The sequence below is a fragment of the Mobula birostris genome, chromosome 3 (genome assembly GCF_030028105.1).
Source record: "Mobula birostris isolate sMobBir1 chromosome 3, sMobBir1.hap1, whole genome shotgun sequence".
NCBI lineage: Eukaryota > Metazoa > Chordata > Chondrichthyes > Myliobatiformes > Myliobatidae > Mobula > Mobula birostris.
The window spans coordinates 168,576,402-168,593,501 of NC_092372.1; the positions used below are offsets into that span (position 1 = coordinate 168,576,402).

At 38.6% G+C, this 17,100-nt stretch overlaps 1 protein-coding gene across 3 annotated transcripts in view; it reads right to left on the bottom strand.

Moving 5' to 3' along the window:
• Positions 1 to 17,100, bottom strand: part of tbc1d5 (TBC1 domain family, member 5) — a 482,783-nt gene that overhangs the window by 52,019 nt on the left and 413,664 nt on the right. For all 3 annotated transcript variants that reach the window (XM_072253653.1, XM_072253652.1, XM_072253654.1), the window contains one exon: positions 15,568 to 15,734. In XM_072253653.1, coding sequence (XP_072109754.1) covers positions 15,568 to 15,734 — 167 coding nt within the window. The remainder of the gene's footprint in view (positions 1 to 15,567; positions 15,735 to 17,100) is intronic.

Genomic DNA, 17,100 nt, shown 5'->3' on the forward strand with positions numbered 1-17,100 from the left:
ATCTGGACCGTGGGTTGAGATTCTAAATTGAAGAAAGGCCAATTTTGATGGTATCAGAAAGGATCTGGCAAGAGTGGATTGTGACAGGCTGTTTTCTGGCAAAGGTGTACTTGTTAAGTGGGAGGTCTTCAAAAGTGAAATTTCAAGAGTACAAAGCTTATATGTGTCTGTCAAAAGATAAAGAGAACAAGTTTAGGAAACCCTGGTTTTCAAGAGATATTGAGGCAATGGTTAAGAAAAAAAGGAGGTGCATAGTAGGTATAGGCAGAAAGGAACGAATGAAATACTTATGGAGTATAAGAAATGCAAGAGAACACTTAAGAAAGAAATCAAGAGGGCTAAAAAGAAGGCATGAAGTTACCCTAGAAGATAAGGTGAAGGAAAATCCTAAGGGCTTCTACAGATATGTAAAGTGCAAAAGGATTGTGAAGGACAAAACTGGTCCTCTGGAAGATCAGAATGGTAATCTGTGCGTGGAGTCAAAAGAGATGAGGGAGATCTTAAATGCATTTTTTTGTATCTGTATTTACTCAGGAGATGGACACAAAGTCTATTGAAGTGAGGCAAAGCAGCATTGAAGTCAGAGACCCTATACAGATTGCAGAGGAGGAGTTGTTTGCTGACTTGAGGCAAATTAGGGTGAATAAATTCCCAGGCTGTGACAAGGTGTTCTTTCGGACCCAGTGCGAGGCAAGTGCAGAAATTGCAGGGACCCTAGCAGAGATATTTAAATCATCCTTAGCGATAGGTGAGATACTGGAGGATTGGAGGATAGCTAATGTTATTCTGCCATTTAAGAAAAACTCTAAAACTAAACCAGAAAATTATAGGCTGGTGAGCCTAGCATCCGTAGGTATTGGAAGGTATTCTAAGGAACCGAACATATGAGCATTTGGATAGACATGGACTGATTAGCGATAGTCAGCATGGCTTTGTGTATGGTAGGTCGTGTCTAACCAACCTTATAGAGTTTTATGAGGAAGTTACCAGGAAAGTTGATGAAGGCAAGGCAGCAGATGTTGTATACTTAGCAAGGCATTTGACAAGGACCTATATAGGAGGATGGTCAAGAAGGTCAGTCGCTTGGCATTCAAGATGAGGTAGTAAATTGGATTAGACACTGGCTTTGTGGGAGAAGCCAGAGAATGGTAGTAGATGGTTGCCTTTCTGACTGGAGGCCTGTGACTAGTGGAATGCCACGAGGATCAGTGCTGTTATTTGTCATCTATATCAATGATCTGGATGATATACTGATTAACTGGATCAGCAAATTTGCGGATGACCCCGAATTTGGGGTTGTAGTAGACAGTGAAGAAAACTATCAGAGCTTGTAGAGGGATCTGCAAAAGCTGGAAAATAGTCTGAAAGATGCGAGATGGAATTTAATGCAGACAAGCGTGAGGTGTTGCACTTTGGTAGGACCAACCAGAATAGTTCTTACACAGTGAACGGTAGGGCACTGAGGAAGTTGGTAGAACAGAGGGATCTGGGAATACAGGTCCATAATTAATTGAAAGTGGCAGCACAGGTAGATAATGTCATAAAGAAAGCTTTTGGTACATTGCCCTTCATAACTCAAAGTATTGAGTACAGGAGATGGATGTTGAAGTTGTATAAAATGTTGGTGAGGCCTAATTTGGAGTGTTGCGTGCAGTTTTGGTCACGTATCGAGAGGAAAAAAGTAAATAAGGTTGAAAGAGTAAGAGAAAATTTACAAGGAAGTTGCTGGAACTGGAGGACCTGAATTATAAGGAAAGATTGAATAGGTTAACACTACTCCTTGGAACATAAAAGATTGAGAAAGCTTTGATAGAGGTATACAAAATTATGAGGGGTTTAGATAGGGTAAATGCAAACAGGCTTTTTCCACTAAGGTTGGGTCCGACTACAACCAGAGGTCATGGGTTAAAGGTGAAAAGTTTTAGGGGAACATGAGGGAAAACTTCTTCACTCAGAGGGTCGTGAGAGTGTGTAATGAGCTGCCAGCACAAGTGGTGCATGGCAGCTCAACTTCAATGCTTATGAGAAGTTTGGATAGGTACGTGGATGGTCGGGGTATGGAGGGCTATGGTCTGGGTGCAGATTGACAGAGTAGGCAGCTGAAGTAGTTCGGCACTGTCTAGTTGGACAGAAAGACCAGTTTCTGTGCTATACTTTTCTGTGACTTGATGACTCTAATCACATTAAACCTTCATCTGAAGTGGAAAATCGAATCAGAGAAAACACTGCAATGAAAACACCAAGGGGGGAGAAAAACATCAAACTGCAACCAAAAATATACATTCACACAAGAATTCTCTAAGTTCTGAGTCCCGAAATATTTATCTATAAAGTCCAAAATGTCGGTACAGGTTTCCCCAGCTATCCAAAGATAGAGCGTTCCTATGAAATGGTTTGTAAGCCGTAATGTCGTAAAGTGAATAAGGAATTACCATTTATTTATATGGGAAAAATTTTTGAGCGTTCCCAGACCCAAAAAATACCCTACAAAATCATGCCAAATAACACATAAAACCTAAAATAACAGTAACATATAGTAAAAGCAGGAATGATATGATAAACACACAGCCTATATAAAGTAGAAATACTTTTCAGCACTGTCTAGCGCAGCAAAAATCTCACGGCAGCACTCTCGGCAGAAGCACTCTCTCCAGTAACCTTTAAGCTATGAAGCTGCCAAATCATACCAAATAACGCATCAAAATACACAGCCTATATAAAGTGGAAATAATGTATGTACAATAGCCAAACTCACTATTGCCGTATTTACTGTTGATGGTTTGAAGCCTTTAAAATTGTTCACTGCTTCGGGACACAGTTTCCTCCAAACGCCATTTCTCATTGAGACTGTTAGCCTATCGAGAGCATCTCCAATGTTGGCGATTGCCAGTTTTATATTGTATTCTTTCCAGATCTCTCGCAAAGACACTTCAGAGTTGCCCTCTCTGTCAATGGTACTTACAATAAAATGCATCACATTTTGCGTATAGTAAGCCTTAATTGTGGCTATTAGGCCTTGGTCGCACGGTTGCAGCAACGATGTTGTATTCGGCGGTAAGAACGCAACATGAATGTTACCACCACACTCAGTAATGCCAGGTGGATGAGCAGCAGAATTATCCACAATCACAAGACACCTATTATCGAGGTCACTTTCTCTACAGTATTTTTCAACAAAAGGACAAACGTATCCACTCATGTACTCAGAAAAAAGCATTTGGGTATTCCAACCACGTGGATGTGAATGGAACACAATAGGAAGTGTTTTCTTATCAACGCCTTTAAGTACCCTCGGATTTTTTGAATGGTACACTAGTAGAGGCTTAAGGGCAGCATCACCAGTGGCGTTAATAATAGGCATTAGGGTAAACCTGTCCTTCAAGGCCTTGTGTCCCTTAGCCTGCTTTTCTTCTATCGAAATAAATGTCTTGCTCGGCAACTTTTTCCAATAAATTGCAGTTTTGTCACAGTTAAGCACTTGCTTATATGAATAACCAAACGCCATTTCTCTCTGCGTATAAATAGTGCAAATGGTGGACGCAGACATGTTCAACGCGCGGACAATGTCCTTACTTCGTTCACCACGATCGAAATGCTTAATTATGTCTAGTTTTATGCTAAGTGTAACACCCTTACGAGCTCTTTTAGGCTTTTCCGATACCTTAGAACTCATCTTGCTAATGGATGCACAAAATAAATCAAGATAAAGCACGTGTTTAAGCAGTGGTGGCTAGAATGCAGTTCCGGGGGAGGAGCTTGGCTGTTCAGGCGCGTGCTACCTTTTTTCGTCACAGTTGAAACACCTTGTTAGCGAAAACGGGTAACTAATGTAGGTATTTCGTAACAGCGAGGTGTTGTAAAGTGAACGTTCTGAAAACGGGGGCCACCTGTATTACAAAAATCATTAAGTAAAAAATAAGATGCACACGATTCTGTAATAACATTCATCGTCCCTGGTTCCAAAGGGGAGCACTGTATGGATGTAGAGCAGAGGGAGAGTGAACAACTACAGGTCATGGGCCATGTCATTATCAGTGAGATAGTTGGGATGAGGTCCTATAGATAGACGTTAGGGAGTTAGAAAAGAGGCTGTGATACAGTCACGATACTCTCCACTGTGCACCTACTGAAGAATGTCAAGGTTTTAGATAACATGTTGAATCTGCACAAAATTCTAAGAAGGTAGAGCTGTAGTTGTGCCTTCTTTGCAATGGTACTTACATTCTGGTCCCAGAACAGATCCTCTAGTTTAGTTATAAAGGAAAGGTAATGGAGTAATGTCAATAACGAGACCATAGCGATGTTGACGAATGCTCTTGGCACAGAATCTCAAGAAGTAGAATCAATTTGGATAAAAAGAGGAAATACTAAGGCCACGATCTCAATGGTACAAATACATGTGTTCTTTAACAGTAGCTAAATTATGGGAAAGAATATCAGTCAAGAAACAACGAGATTTGTAGGGAAGGTGCTCCATTTATCATAATGATATTAATCATCAGTTAGACTGAACAAATCAAATGGGTAAATATAGTACCAAGGACAAGTGCTCAGAGCAGATTTGTAATAGTTTCTTAGAGCAACACATTTAAGAACTATCCAGAGAACAGGATAGATAAATGATCTTACAGTAAAGGATCCCCAGGAAATGAGTAATCATAGCGTGGTAAAATTTCAATTTCAGCTTGAGGGTGAAAAATGTGAGTCTAGTGCACTAAGCTTAAATAATGTTAATTAGAATGATATGAGAATATAGTTGTCAAAAGTGAAACAGGAAAATTGAGTAAGGTGCTGGATTAGTAGTGGCAGACAGACTATAAGATAATATTTCATAAATACGAAAAAAGTTTCAATTCAGTGAGAAAGAAAGATTCTAAAAAAGGATGCACCACCAATTAAGAAACTGCAAAGTTCAGTTTGTATTCAGTGTTGAGACTTTTTTTTTGTATCAGGGAAAGAACAGCTAACATAATTATAAGAACATAAGAAATAGGAACAGGGGAATTATTCCAAAAAGCACAGTTAATTTGTTAGGTTGCAAATTAATTTTAAGTGCTTTAGAACTTGTAGAAAAAACTGACTTCCAGAACTGTTCCAGTATAGAACAAGACCAAACCACGTGTGTCAGTGTAGCTGTCTCAGTTTTACATCTATCGTAATAACTATCAATATTAGGAAACATTTTAGACAATCTCTCCTTTGTCAAATAATAACGATGTACAATTTTAAATTGAATCAGTGAATGACTAGCACAGATTGAAGAACAGTTAACCAACTTCAGAATCCGCGTCCAGTCCTCCGTCATAAAAGTCAAACTAAGTTCCTTATCCCAAACTTGTTTAATCTTAAATAAAGGATGCTAATCCCATTGTAATAGTAAATTATAAATTCTTCCAATGGAACCCTTCATCAAAGGGTTCATACTTGTAATAGTGTCTAACAGGTCGGCATCCAATATGTAAGGAAAATTACTTAAATATTTTTGTAAGATATGTCTAACTTGAAGGTATTGTAAAAAGTGAGCATGAAAGAGAATATTTATCAACTAATCGTTCAAAAGACATCAGTCTATCGTCTTTAAATAAATCCAAAAAAGAATTAATACCTTTATTTTTCCAGAGTAAAAAAATTGTATCACTCAAAGAAGGCTTAAAAAAGTAATTTCGATAAATTAAACTACAAAGTTTAAATTTTTTAAGATTAAAAAAATTACGGAACTGGAGCCAAGTTTGTAAAGAATGCTTCATCACAGGGTATAAATGTAAATTAGCAACTTTAGCTCAAAATATCTGCGGTATCTCTTTGTCTGACCAACATGTTATTGCATTTGTTACATTGATAGCTAGGAGGGCCATTTTGTTGAAGTGGAAGGATACGTCAGCTCCCATTTTGTCACAATGCTTCTCTCAAGTGATGCCATGTCTTAACTTCAAGAAAATTAGAAGTCAAACCTTTGAACCTATGTTTGATTTTGAGAAAAGATGGGGTTCATTTGCTCGTTACTATCATTTGAGTTAATTGACAGATTGTCTCCACGATCTAACTGTAAATTTTTGGTACTCTGTTTTTTCTTGCTGGTGGTTTGATGCTTATCCTTAGAAGCTTTTTGTGTGATGCATGGCTCCGGGGTTGAACACCTAATGGGTTTTTTCGCCCCTCACTTTTCTTTACTTTAGTAGGGTTTTTTTTCTCTTTTTTTTTGTCACCAAAATTTTTTCAATCTTTAAAACAATGTTTTTTTTTCTCTTGAGATATTGTAAGTGTTACCTACTTCGATGTACTCTTGTTAATTTTGGATAATAATAATAAAAAGATTTGAAAAGAAAAAAAATAGGAACAGAAGGCAGCCATTTGGGTCTCTCTCCCTGTTCCGTTTTTTATTGAGATTATGTTTTCATTTTTAACTTAATCATCATTTTCCTGCACTATTTCCAAATCACTTGATTCCCTGAATTTTCAGAAATCAATCACTCTTTGATTTGAATGAATTCAATAATCAAGACTCCAAAGTCCTCAGGAGTAAGGGACTTAAAGGATTCACATGGTCTGCATGATGAAAGTTCCCTTCATCTCAATAACAAATGGTCTAAGAGGAATATTAAAAATAAAGAAGACGTTAGCTAAAATTAAGAGATTAAGAGGATGAAATTTGGCTATTAATAGAAAGTAGACAGATGCTAACTAATTATTTTGGATTGGTCTTCATACAGGGGACGTGGCAAACATGCAATGATCACAGATAATCAATATCTTTAGGGAGGAAGGAACTTTTAAATGGCCCCTTTAAAGAAATTAGTCATAATTCATGAAAAGTTGCATGGATTCTGAAGAAGTTCCATAAACTGAGAAAACCTTAAATGTAACAACATTATTCAAGAGAGGGAGATAGTAAACATGTTAGATTATCAAATGTTATTGGAAAATGCAGGTATTCATTATTAAGGAGGTAACTGTAGTACGTTTGTTAAAATATAAAACAATCCTATGTTTTGAAAGATAAATTGTGATTTACAAATTTGCTATAGGTCTTTAAGGACGTAAAACATGATGGATGTAAGGTGTCTGAATTTCTGTAAAGCATTCAGTAAGATTCTATATAAAGAGTACTGCACAAGAATACACGACGTTGGAGTCGTATATTGGCATGGATGGGGGAGTGACGAACCATCAGAAAACCAAGCTGACCAGAAGTAACTGGTGGGGGAGTGGGTGGACAGTGGGCAGAGGGGGTTGCAAAGGGACCTCAACTGCTTTCTATCTGTGTTAGTGACTTTGATGAAAGAATTGAATATGCTAGAGCCAAATTTGCTGATGATACAAGTATAGATAGGTTACCAAGTTGTGAGGTGAGTAGAAGAGCCTGCAAAAGGATATCAGTGAGCTAATTGACTATAAAAGAACTTGGCAGATGGAATATACTGTGGGAAAATATGAGATTATATGCTTTGGAAGGAAGTATAAAAGAACAGATTATTAATTAGATTGAGTAAGACTATAAAATGTAGCAGAACAAAGTGATCTGGAAATACTAGTGCATGAAACAAGAGTTCAAGGTACTTACATGTAATTACATGGGTTAAAGGAAATTGGTCACTCTTGCGAGGAGCATTAAGTATAATTGTAGGGAGTTTCTGATGGGGCTTTGTAGAGTGCTGGGAAGACTGCACCTGGTGTACTGTGTATAGAGTATTGGCCTCCTCATTTAAAGTAGGCTATTCTTGCAATGGAGGCAACCCAGAGATGTTTACTCAATAGATTCATAGGCTGACTTCTAAAGTGGGGATAAGTTGGTCCTATATACACAGGAGTTTAAAAGAATGAGAAGTAATCTTATTGAAACATACACTGAGTTGTAACTTTACTAGATACAGGAAATACTGAGTAAAATGGCCACTGAGTGTATGTGTGTGGTCTTTTGCTGCTGTAGCCCGTCCACCTTGAGGTTCAAAGTGTTGTGTGTTAAGAGATGCTCCTCTGCACACCACTGTTTTAACCAGTCTGGCCATTCTCCTCTGACCTCTCTCATTAACAAGGTGTTTCTGCCCACAGAACTGCTACTCAGTGGATGTCCTTTTTTTTGTTGCATCATTCTTTGTAAATCGTTATGTGTGGAAATCCCAGGTTATCAACAGTTTCTAAGCTACTCAATCTACCCCATCTGACAGCAACAATCATTTCATGGTCAAAGTTACTTAGATCATACTTCTTCCCCATTCTGATGTCTGACCTGAACAACAACTGAACCTCTTTACCATGACAGCACACTTTTACTGTATGAATTGAGTTGCTGCTGCATGATTAGCTGATTAGATATTTGCATTAACAAGCAGTGTTCAGGAGTGCCTAAATAAATGGTCACTGAGTGTATAAAATGGTGAGAGAGATAAACTGGATGGATGTTGAGAGGATGCTTCCCCTGGTGGGAGTATCTGAAACTATAGAGCATACTTTTAGGATAAAGAAATTTCTTTTTAAACAATGAGTAATATTGAGTCATCCTTTTAGGGGAAGGATTTATTTTTACAAAGAAGATGAAGCACTGTGGAGGCAGAGACATCACATATACTTAAGACACAGATTGACAGTCGTTTAAACTGCATGTAAATCCGGGAATATGAAGAAACAGCAGCAAGGTAGTCTTTGGTCAAGAGTAGATCATTTAAGATCTTGCAAAATGGAGCAGCAGTTTCAGGGGGAATAAATGGTCTTTTCCTGTTCCTTTTTCTTACTTCTTTTACTTTATTGGAAAATAACCAATCTTGTTTCATATAAGTTTAAGCAACGTTAAGTTTCCTACTACCTAGTTAGCATTTGGCTACCTCTTGGTTATTGCAGTGCTGTTACTTTAGCATTTCTTTGGTGTACTACTTCAGATTTCACTCCAATCTTTACATCATTCTGTTTTCTTACGCTTGTCACTGTATTTATTGTTGTGTTCACTATCACAATGTATACTGCTTACTCTGTGTGAGCAAGGAACTTTATCGCATCCTGATCTATATGAACGTAACAAATCTGAATCAAAACAGCAAAACAGTTACACAATTTTACCGTCCATGTCTTTAATCATGCTGAGAATGAAATCTATATATGTATTTTTAGTGGATTCAAGTGGAGTAAGGAGAAAATAGAACCTGGCTAAATATCTTCTGAAACTAGTGTATAACTTGGTATATTTTCAATCTAATAAAGGTATACAGTGATTTGCTTTTCCATCTACCCACAGTAACTGCTCTAAGTCAGACTAGATTGTATAACTTTTGACATTGCTTCTGCTGGCTGGAAGGAATTCAGTTGTGTTAGTACCGTTACAATAATGAGCAATGAGGCTTGAGGGGTGGTTCAACTGGAAGAGTAAAATTTGAGCTTTTAATTGGATGTTAGGATTTTTAACTTTTCAAAAGCCTTGTAAGAATTATTCTAATTGTCTCATTAAGTGAGGAACCTAATCTTACATTCTGAATTATAAGTCAAGAGTTGGCCTGTTTAATGTCATTGTACTGGCCTTTGTACAGAAGTATCGGGAAACTAAACCATTCTCTATATGCTTAACTTTCCTCAGATTTCTTTACTAGTGAGGCCTGAACCTATTGAATTAAATTGGTCAAACACAGGGTGATTACATATGGTGAGTAATCTAGAAATCTTCCTAATTCTTCAGTTTCCAAATACAAAAGTTGATTGAGTTCTCAGTGTATATATTATATTCTCTTGCGGACATATGGACAACTTCAAACAATAACATACAGCTTTTGGCTTATAACCACATTTTTCTGTTCATTCATGACTGGAAATTAGAAGTCGACCTTTATGCTTTGAGTTGAAAGCCAATTCCATGTTGACGGAAAGCAGAATACATAACTAATAATAAGTGGAAACATACTGTTAGACTTGTGAGGATACTAAGGCCATGAGTTCTGATTTACTGCATTGGGAATGACGCTCTTCTATGCTAATGCCAACATCCAAAGGCAACACTGATTTGTATCATTGCTGGGAAGGAATTTTTCTTAAGAGCAGTTCTTCACCATTCATCAAAAGTTATTTTTCTTATTTTTATTCTTCTTTCCTTATTTTTGCTTGAATTTAATTTATCATTGTTAAATGATATTACCATCGTGAGTGTACATGCGATAGCTAAAGAGGCAGGGGTCAATGTTGCACATTACGTACATTCATTCCTTCTGATGCACAATCAATGGCTAATATGTAGTTCCAGCCTCTGTGCAAGGATGTTACATACACCAAAGCTAATGCTATTGGTTGTTGGCAACACAAGGACAAAATTTAGTCTGCAGCCTTTACAGTTCTGAAACCAAGCCTGATCTGACTGAAGAAAGTGCAGATGTATCATATACTTACGAGTCTATAGAGAGATAATGGAAAAAAAAGCAGTGTGTAAGATGAAGTTTCAATAGGAAGACACTTCCTTAGGGAACTGATGCTTATCCATCCTCTCCTGTTCAGTGTTGTTTTAATTTCTGTATCCCTACACTGTAATGCAGAAGCTGAAGAAGTGCTGGGGGTCAGAGCTCCTGCCTGCAGATAAACATCCTTACACCCACTGGAGGTTTGGAATCGTATTGAGCTGAGAAACTGAATACACCTGGCATTGAGCCCTTCATTTTTATGCCTTGCTTAATCTCTGCTCCATCTCATGGAACAATTATGGTATACAGGCTTCCAGTACATTGGATATTGTCATTAAATGCATCTAACAAGGAATGTGCTGCTGTGGTTGGGTGACCTGACCTCTGACTTGCAGGTACCTCCTCATAACTCCCTCGGACCATAACTGTACTATCAAACATCATACCATGGTCTCCAAGTTGTCATGGTCTTCATTTCCTGAGGAAATATTCCCTCTACAACTTGCATCCTTGTAGTCTCACAGTTTCTCCTGCCCAAGATATAAAAGCAGAACTATCCCAACAGGTCCACTGTTTCAGCCTGCTCTTTCTCCACTAATCTTTTCTTTCCTGGCCTGGCTCATTTCTGCTTACATCCACAACACTAATGATGCCCTCTGCCACTCTGCATATTTCCAATTCACTAGTCTCAACTAGCCCATCTTTACCATAGATTATAATTCCTCTACGCTTCAGTCATTCACTAGGATGATTCTGAGGGCATTCTGCTCCTTCCTTGAGCATAGGTCCAAACAGATCCCCTCTGTAATACACTCATTTACCTGCCTGAACTTCTTCTCACATTAAACAACTTCTCTTTCAATTCTACTCCAAATCAAAGTCACAGTTCAATTGGGCTCAATTGTGTGATATGTGGGTAAATGTTTTTTACTTTCTCCACTCTTTTACTGGTATACTAACAGCTGTATTGGTGCTGCTTCCTGCACTCAGACCCTGCCCCAGCAATATTTAAGAACTCAAAGGTATCTGAGACAAAATAGCCTGCTTGACAACTGACGTTACCTTAAATAGCTACAACCTTCACCACTGGTGAACTATAAGGTCCACATACAATCTGTGAAATGCATTACAGCACCTCCTAAACCTGTGATGTACACTGCCTGGGGCAGTGGTTGAAGGGATATAGGCACTCAAGCCTCCAAGTGAACTGACTTCTAAATATATTGCCGTTCCTTCACTATCAAAATTTGCATAATATACAGTTGGTGTCTTATAGATATGTGCAGAGAATTAGCAGATCTGAGTTTAATCCAGGCAAGTGGGAGGTGTTGCACTTTGGAAGGTCAAATGAAATGGGAACGTGGTAGGCCATATAACAACACAGATGTACAGAGGAATCCAGGGGTCTAAGTCCATATAAGTGGTAAAGAAGGCATGTGGCACACTTGATTGGAACACACAAAATGCTAGAGGAATTTGACAGGTCAGGCAGCATCTATGAAGTTGAACAAACAGTTGTTATTTCACGCCAAGACTCTGATAGAAGGAATGCTGAATGATGAGTCCTGATGAGGATGAGTCTTTGATTTCTTTACTTGCGGATCCCGGTCAGTTCAGATTGGTAACAACATCTCTTCCACAATCTCCATCAGCACAGGTGCACCACCAGACTATGTGTTTAGCTCCCTGCTCTACTTGCTTTATACCCAAGTCTGTGAGGCTAAGCACAGCTCCAGTGCTACATTTAAGTTTGCGGAAAACACCACTGTTATTGGCTGAATCAAAGGTGGTGATGGATCAGCATACAGGAGGGTGACTGGAAACCTGGCTGAGAGGTGCCACAACAACAACCTCTCGCTCAATGTCAGCAAGACCAAGGAGCTGATTATTGACTTCAGGAAGAGGAAACCAGAGGTCCATGAACCAGTCGCCGTTGAGGGTTCAGAGATGGTGAGGGTCAGCAACTTTAAATTCCTCAGTGTTATCATTTCGGAGAATCTGTCCTGGACCCAGCATGCAGTGCCCCTACTTTATGAGTTTGCAAAGATTCAACATGAAATCAAAAACTCTGACAAACTTTTATAGGTGTTTGGTGGAGAGTATATTGACTGTTCGCATCACAGCCTGGTATGGAAACACCAAAGCCCTTGAATGGAAAATCCTACAAAATATAATAGGTACAGCTCAATCCCTGCCTACTATTGAGCACATTTACATAGGGCACTGTTGCAAAAATGCAGCATCAATCAACAAAGATCCAACCATCCCGGTCATGGTTTCTTCTTACTGTTGCCATCAGGAATAAGGTACAGGAGCCTCAAGACCCACACCAAGAGATTCAGGAACAGTTATTACCCCTCAACCACAAGGCTCTTGAACCAGTGAGGATAACTTCACTCACCCATCACTTAACTATTCCCACAACCTAAAGACTCTCAAGGGCTCTTCTTCTCACGTTCTCAATAGTTACTGTTTATTTATAATGTTTTCTTTCTCTTTCGTATTTGCAGTTTGTTGTCCTTTGACCATTGGTTGTTTGTCCGTCCTGTTGGGTGCGGTGTCCCAGTGATGCTGTTGTATTTCTTTTATTTATTGAGAGTGCCCACAAGAAAATAATCCTCAGGGTTGCATACGGTGACATATATGCACTTTGATAATAAATTTAATTTGAACTTTGATGAAAGATCTTAGCCTGAAATATCAACTGTTTATTCTCCTCTATAGACATTGAGTACAAAAGTAAATCATGTTGCAGCTACATAAAACTTAGCTTAGGCCAAACTTGGAGTACTGTGTGCACTTCTGGTTGCTAAATTACAGGAAGGATGAGGAAGCTTTGGAAAGGGTACAAAAGAGGTTTACAGGATTCACCTCCTCTTTCACCTCCATGCAGGGCCCCAAACAATCCTTTCAGGTGATGTAACACTTTACCTGCAAATCTGCTGGGATGGTTGATTGCGTCCAGTGTGAATCTGCTGGGGTGGTCTATAGCAGGGGTCCTCAACCTTTCTTTTGCGCACCGCGGACCGGTTTAATATTGACGATATTCTTGCGGACTGGCTGACGGTGGGGGGGAGGGGTGTTCAAGTTCAACAGTGCGTGACAGAATGAGGAAAGGTGCAGCTGACTCATATCGCCAAATCATATCGTTTCTGCGCGGACCACTAATCTATAGCGTCCAGTGTTCTGTATGCAGTCTCCTACATTGGTGAGACCCATCAAAAATTGGGGGAGCACATCCGCTCCAGCTGCCAAAAGCGGAACTACCCGGTGGCCAAACACTTTAATTCCAATTCCCATTCCTGTTCCAACATGTCGTTCCATGGCCTTCTCTTGTGTCAAGGTGAGAATACCCTCAGGGAATGGACGGATAGATGCATGATTTGGCATTGTGAATGGCTCAGACATCGATGGCTGACAGGACCTTGCTGCACTGAACTTACCTATGTTAGATAGATAGATAGATATACTTTATTGATCCCGAGGACTAAAATTCAGCATTTAACACATGGAATACAGCCGTTGAAGAAAACAAGTCACCAGTGCCTTCAGAAAGGAAGCACCAATGGGTAATAAACATGTAAAGTTCTGCAAATGCTGTAAATTCAAAGGGAGAAGACGCCAGAATAAAAAGGTTGGCGCAGTGGAAAGAGGTTTAGGCTCTATAATGAGTCAACCTATAGCAGGGAAAGTGATGACCTCCTCCTCTTAGACTGTTTGAGGTAACTTATTTTTTTATTGTTTCTTACTTCTCTTCTAATATTTGTGTATCTGTGCACTTGTAATGCTACTGTGACACCGTAATTTCCTTTGGGTCAATAAAGTATCTATCTATCTAGCCCGAAAGTGATAGGTGAAGCCAGGTGGGTGTGAATAGTAAAGGGCTGGAGAGAAAGGAATCTGATAGGAGAGAAGAGTGGACCATAGGAAAAAGGGAAGAAGGAGGAGGAGCACCAGGGAGAGGCAATAGGCAGGTGAGAAGAGCTAAGAGGCCAGAGTGGAGAATAGAAGAAGGAAGGGGAAGGGAAAATCGTTTTTTTTAAACCAGAAGAAGAAATTGATATTCATGCCACCAGGTTAGAGGCTACCCAGATGAGGTATCATAATTAAAATGTTTGGCCCCACAGGGAAGTTCAACTTTTGGTGGATGGAGCGGAGTTGCTCGATGAAGTAGCCCCCTAATTTACAACTGAATTCACCAATGCTGAGGAAGCCACATCAGAAGCATTTGACACAATAGATGACCCCAGAAAACTCACAGGTGAAGTGTTGCCTCAGCTGGAAGGATTGTTTGGGCCCTAAATTGAGGTGAAAGAGAAGGTGAATGGGTAGGTGTAGCTCTTTGGTCACTTTGGGTACAATATCAAAGGTTGCAGACTGGTTGAGAAGAACAAATATGTTGTTTTTCACTGCTTAACACTCATAGAATGTCTCTTATGACTTTGATAAGAACTATATAGTAATTTTACCTTATGCTAATAGGAGGGGGGACATCAGGTCCAAGCTGGCCCACAAGGTAGTAATTCAATTAGTCCTGTTCCCTATCTCCTTATCTCCCTGCAATTTATGCTCTCCCACATCTGCCCATAAGCTGCCATTAAGTTACACTAAAGAGTGATTTACAGTAGCCAATTAACCAAACATCACATTTGGAGATGCGGCAGGAACCAGAGCATCAAGGAAAGTTCATGTGAGAAAGCATCCAAACTCCACACAACCTCAGAAGAAGGTACTGCAACAAAACATGGCCACAACTGAATAGTCTAAAAATTAGATTAGCATATGAACCGATGATTCCATTCATTCACTAAAGTGTTTTAACAATGAGTATTATTAAGATTGCCTTTGTGACTATGTACTTCGATAATAATGAAGTCTTAAAGGTTAATTACAATGCTATTAACACTGCCTTCTAGGTGTGAAAATATTTAGATGAATAATCATGTTTAATTCAGTAGTTACTGGAGATATCTTAATAATTTACAAGTTTAACAACTATTATGTAAAGTTTTGTGACATAAAGGAAAAACATATTTTTCTGGTAAAGAAATAAACATAAATTGAAGATTAACACAGAAACCGCGGGTAAATATGAGTATGACATAGACACGGTATGTAAATTATACAATCTATACTACAGGAATCTTTTAACCCAGCAAGTTTACTTTAAACATGGATGTTTACTGAAAGGACTTACCACATCTTTTCGGCCACCCATAGTTTTACTCTGTGATCGTGAGCGAGAGATTGTACTAAAGAATGAATCCTTTTTAGCAGTGGAATGTGGAGGAGATGCTGTGTTATCCTTTGCAGTGAAAAGACTCTCAGTACTAGGTGATGAACTAACATGACCGGCACTGTGACCTAAAGGAAATAGTTCAAAAGACCATAAAAATTACCAAAATGATTTCATAATGCGTTATTTGAAAGTAATTTTCTGCTCTTCTATGTTAGGTAGGTAGTATAAAATGCATTAACAATATTGACTTATTCAAACTGTAATTTGAAAAGTAGAGCCGAAATGTGTGAAACAGTATGAATACATGATTCATTGTGTATCATATTCTCAACATCTATAATTTCCTTCTGCATTACAACAGTAACAACACTTAAAAAAACTTTCTTGAGGTACAACATAAATGCAGGTATTTCTTTAAAGATTTCAAACATGAACTCAGTCATTAAAAATTGAAAAAAAAACTAGGATCAAATTGTAAACAAAATTTCCAAATATAATTGATCCGAGACTGACTTTGTTTTTTATTTAGAGATACAGTGTAGAACAGGCCCTTTCAGACCCAGCAACTCACCTATTTAACACCAGCCTAATCACAGGACAATTTTCAATGACCAATTAACCTATTAACTGGCACGTCTTTGGCCTGTGGGAGGAAACCGGAGCACTTGGAGGAAACCCATGGACTCACATAAAGAACATACAAACTTTCTTACAGAGGATGCCAGAATTGAACTCTGAACTCTGATGCCCCAAGCTGCAGTAGCGTCTCACTTACCGCTACCTTACCGTGGACTTAACAAGCAGTATTTCAAATCTGAAGAAAAGCTTACCTCTGCTCAAAAGCTATAGGTTTTAAAGGCCTGTTGAAAATGAACATAAAACTAAACTATTGAATAATTTTCATCTCTGACAAATCCTTATAGATAAACTTGGCCTGCATTCCAAACTTTCCGAATCATCGTTTGCATGGATTTAATAATATTTTCTGAAATTTACAGATGATCAGGTAGATTTAGGAAACTACATAGAACAAATCTACATAAAATTAAAAAGTATAGCAATATTTTAAAAAATTAATATCTATATCCTACAGATGCAAAGTATTTTACTTATTAAGGGAGAATTCTCTTGAATTACACTGACAAAGATTATGTTGAGCATGCTCTCAGATCCATGTGTCACTGAATGCAATTCCCTGCATAAGTGTGAGCAAGTACAGAGACAGTAGGGAAGCAGATATCCCAAAGTTGCTATTGGCTGCTATTTCTTCCACCTCTTCATGAGTCCACCTTGGGAGCCTAAACTGAATCACTATACAGGCAATCCCTAGGTTACACAAGGGCCCCATTTCTGAGAACTCTCTGTAAGCCAATTTCTCCAAGTCAAACCCACAATGTATTATTCTATGTGCACCTGCCTTCTTTCATTTCACTGAATAATGATTTTAATGCTGTCCATAATTAAACTAAAATATATGGTGTATCTAGTCAT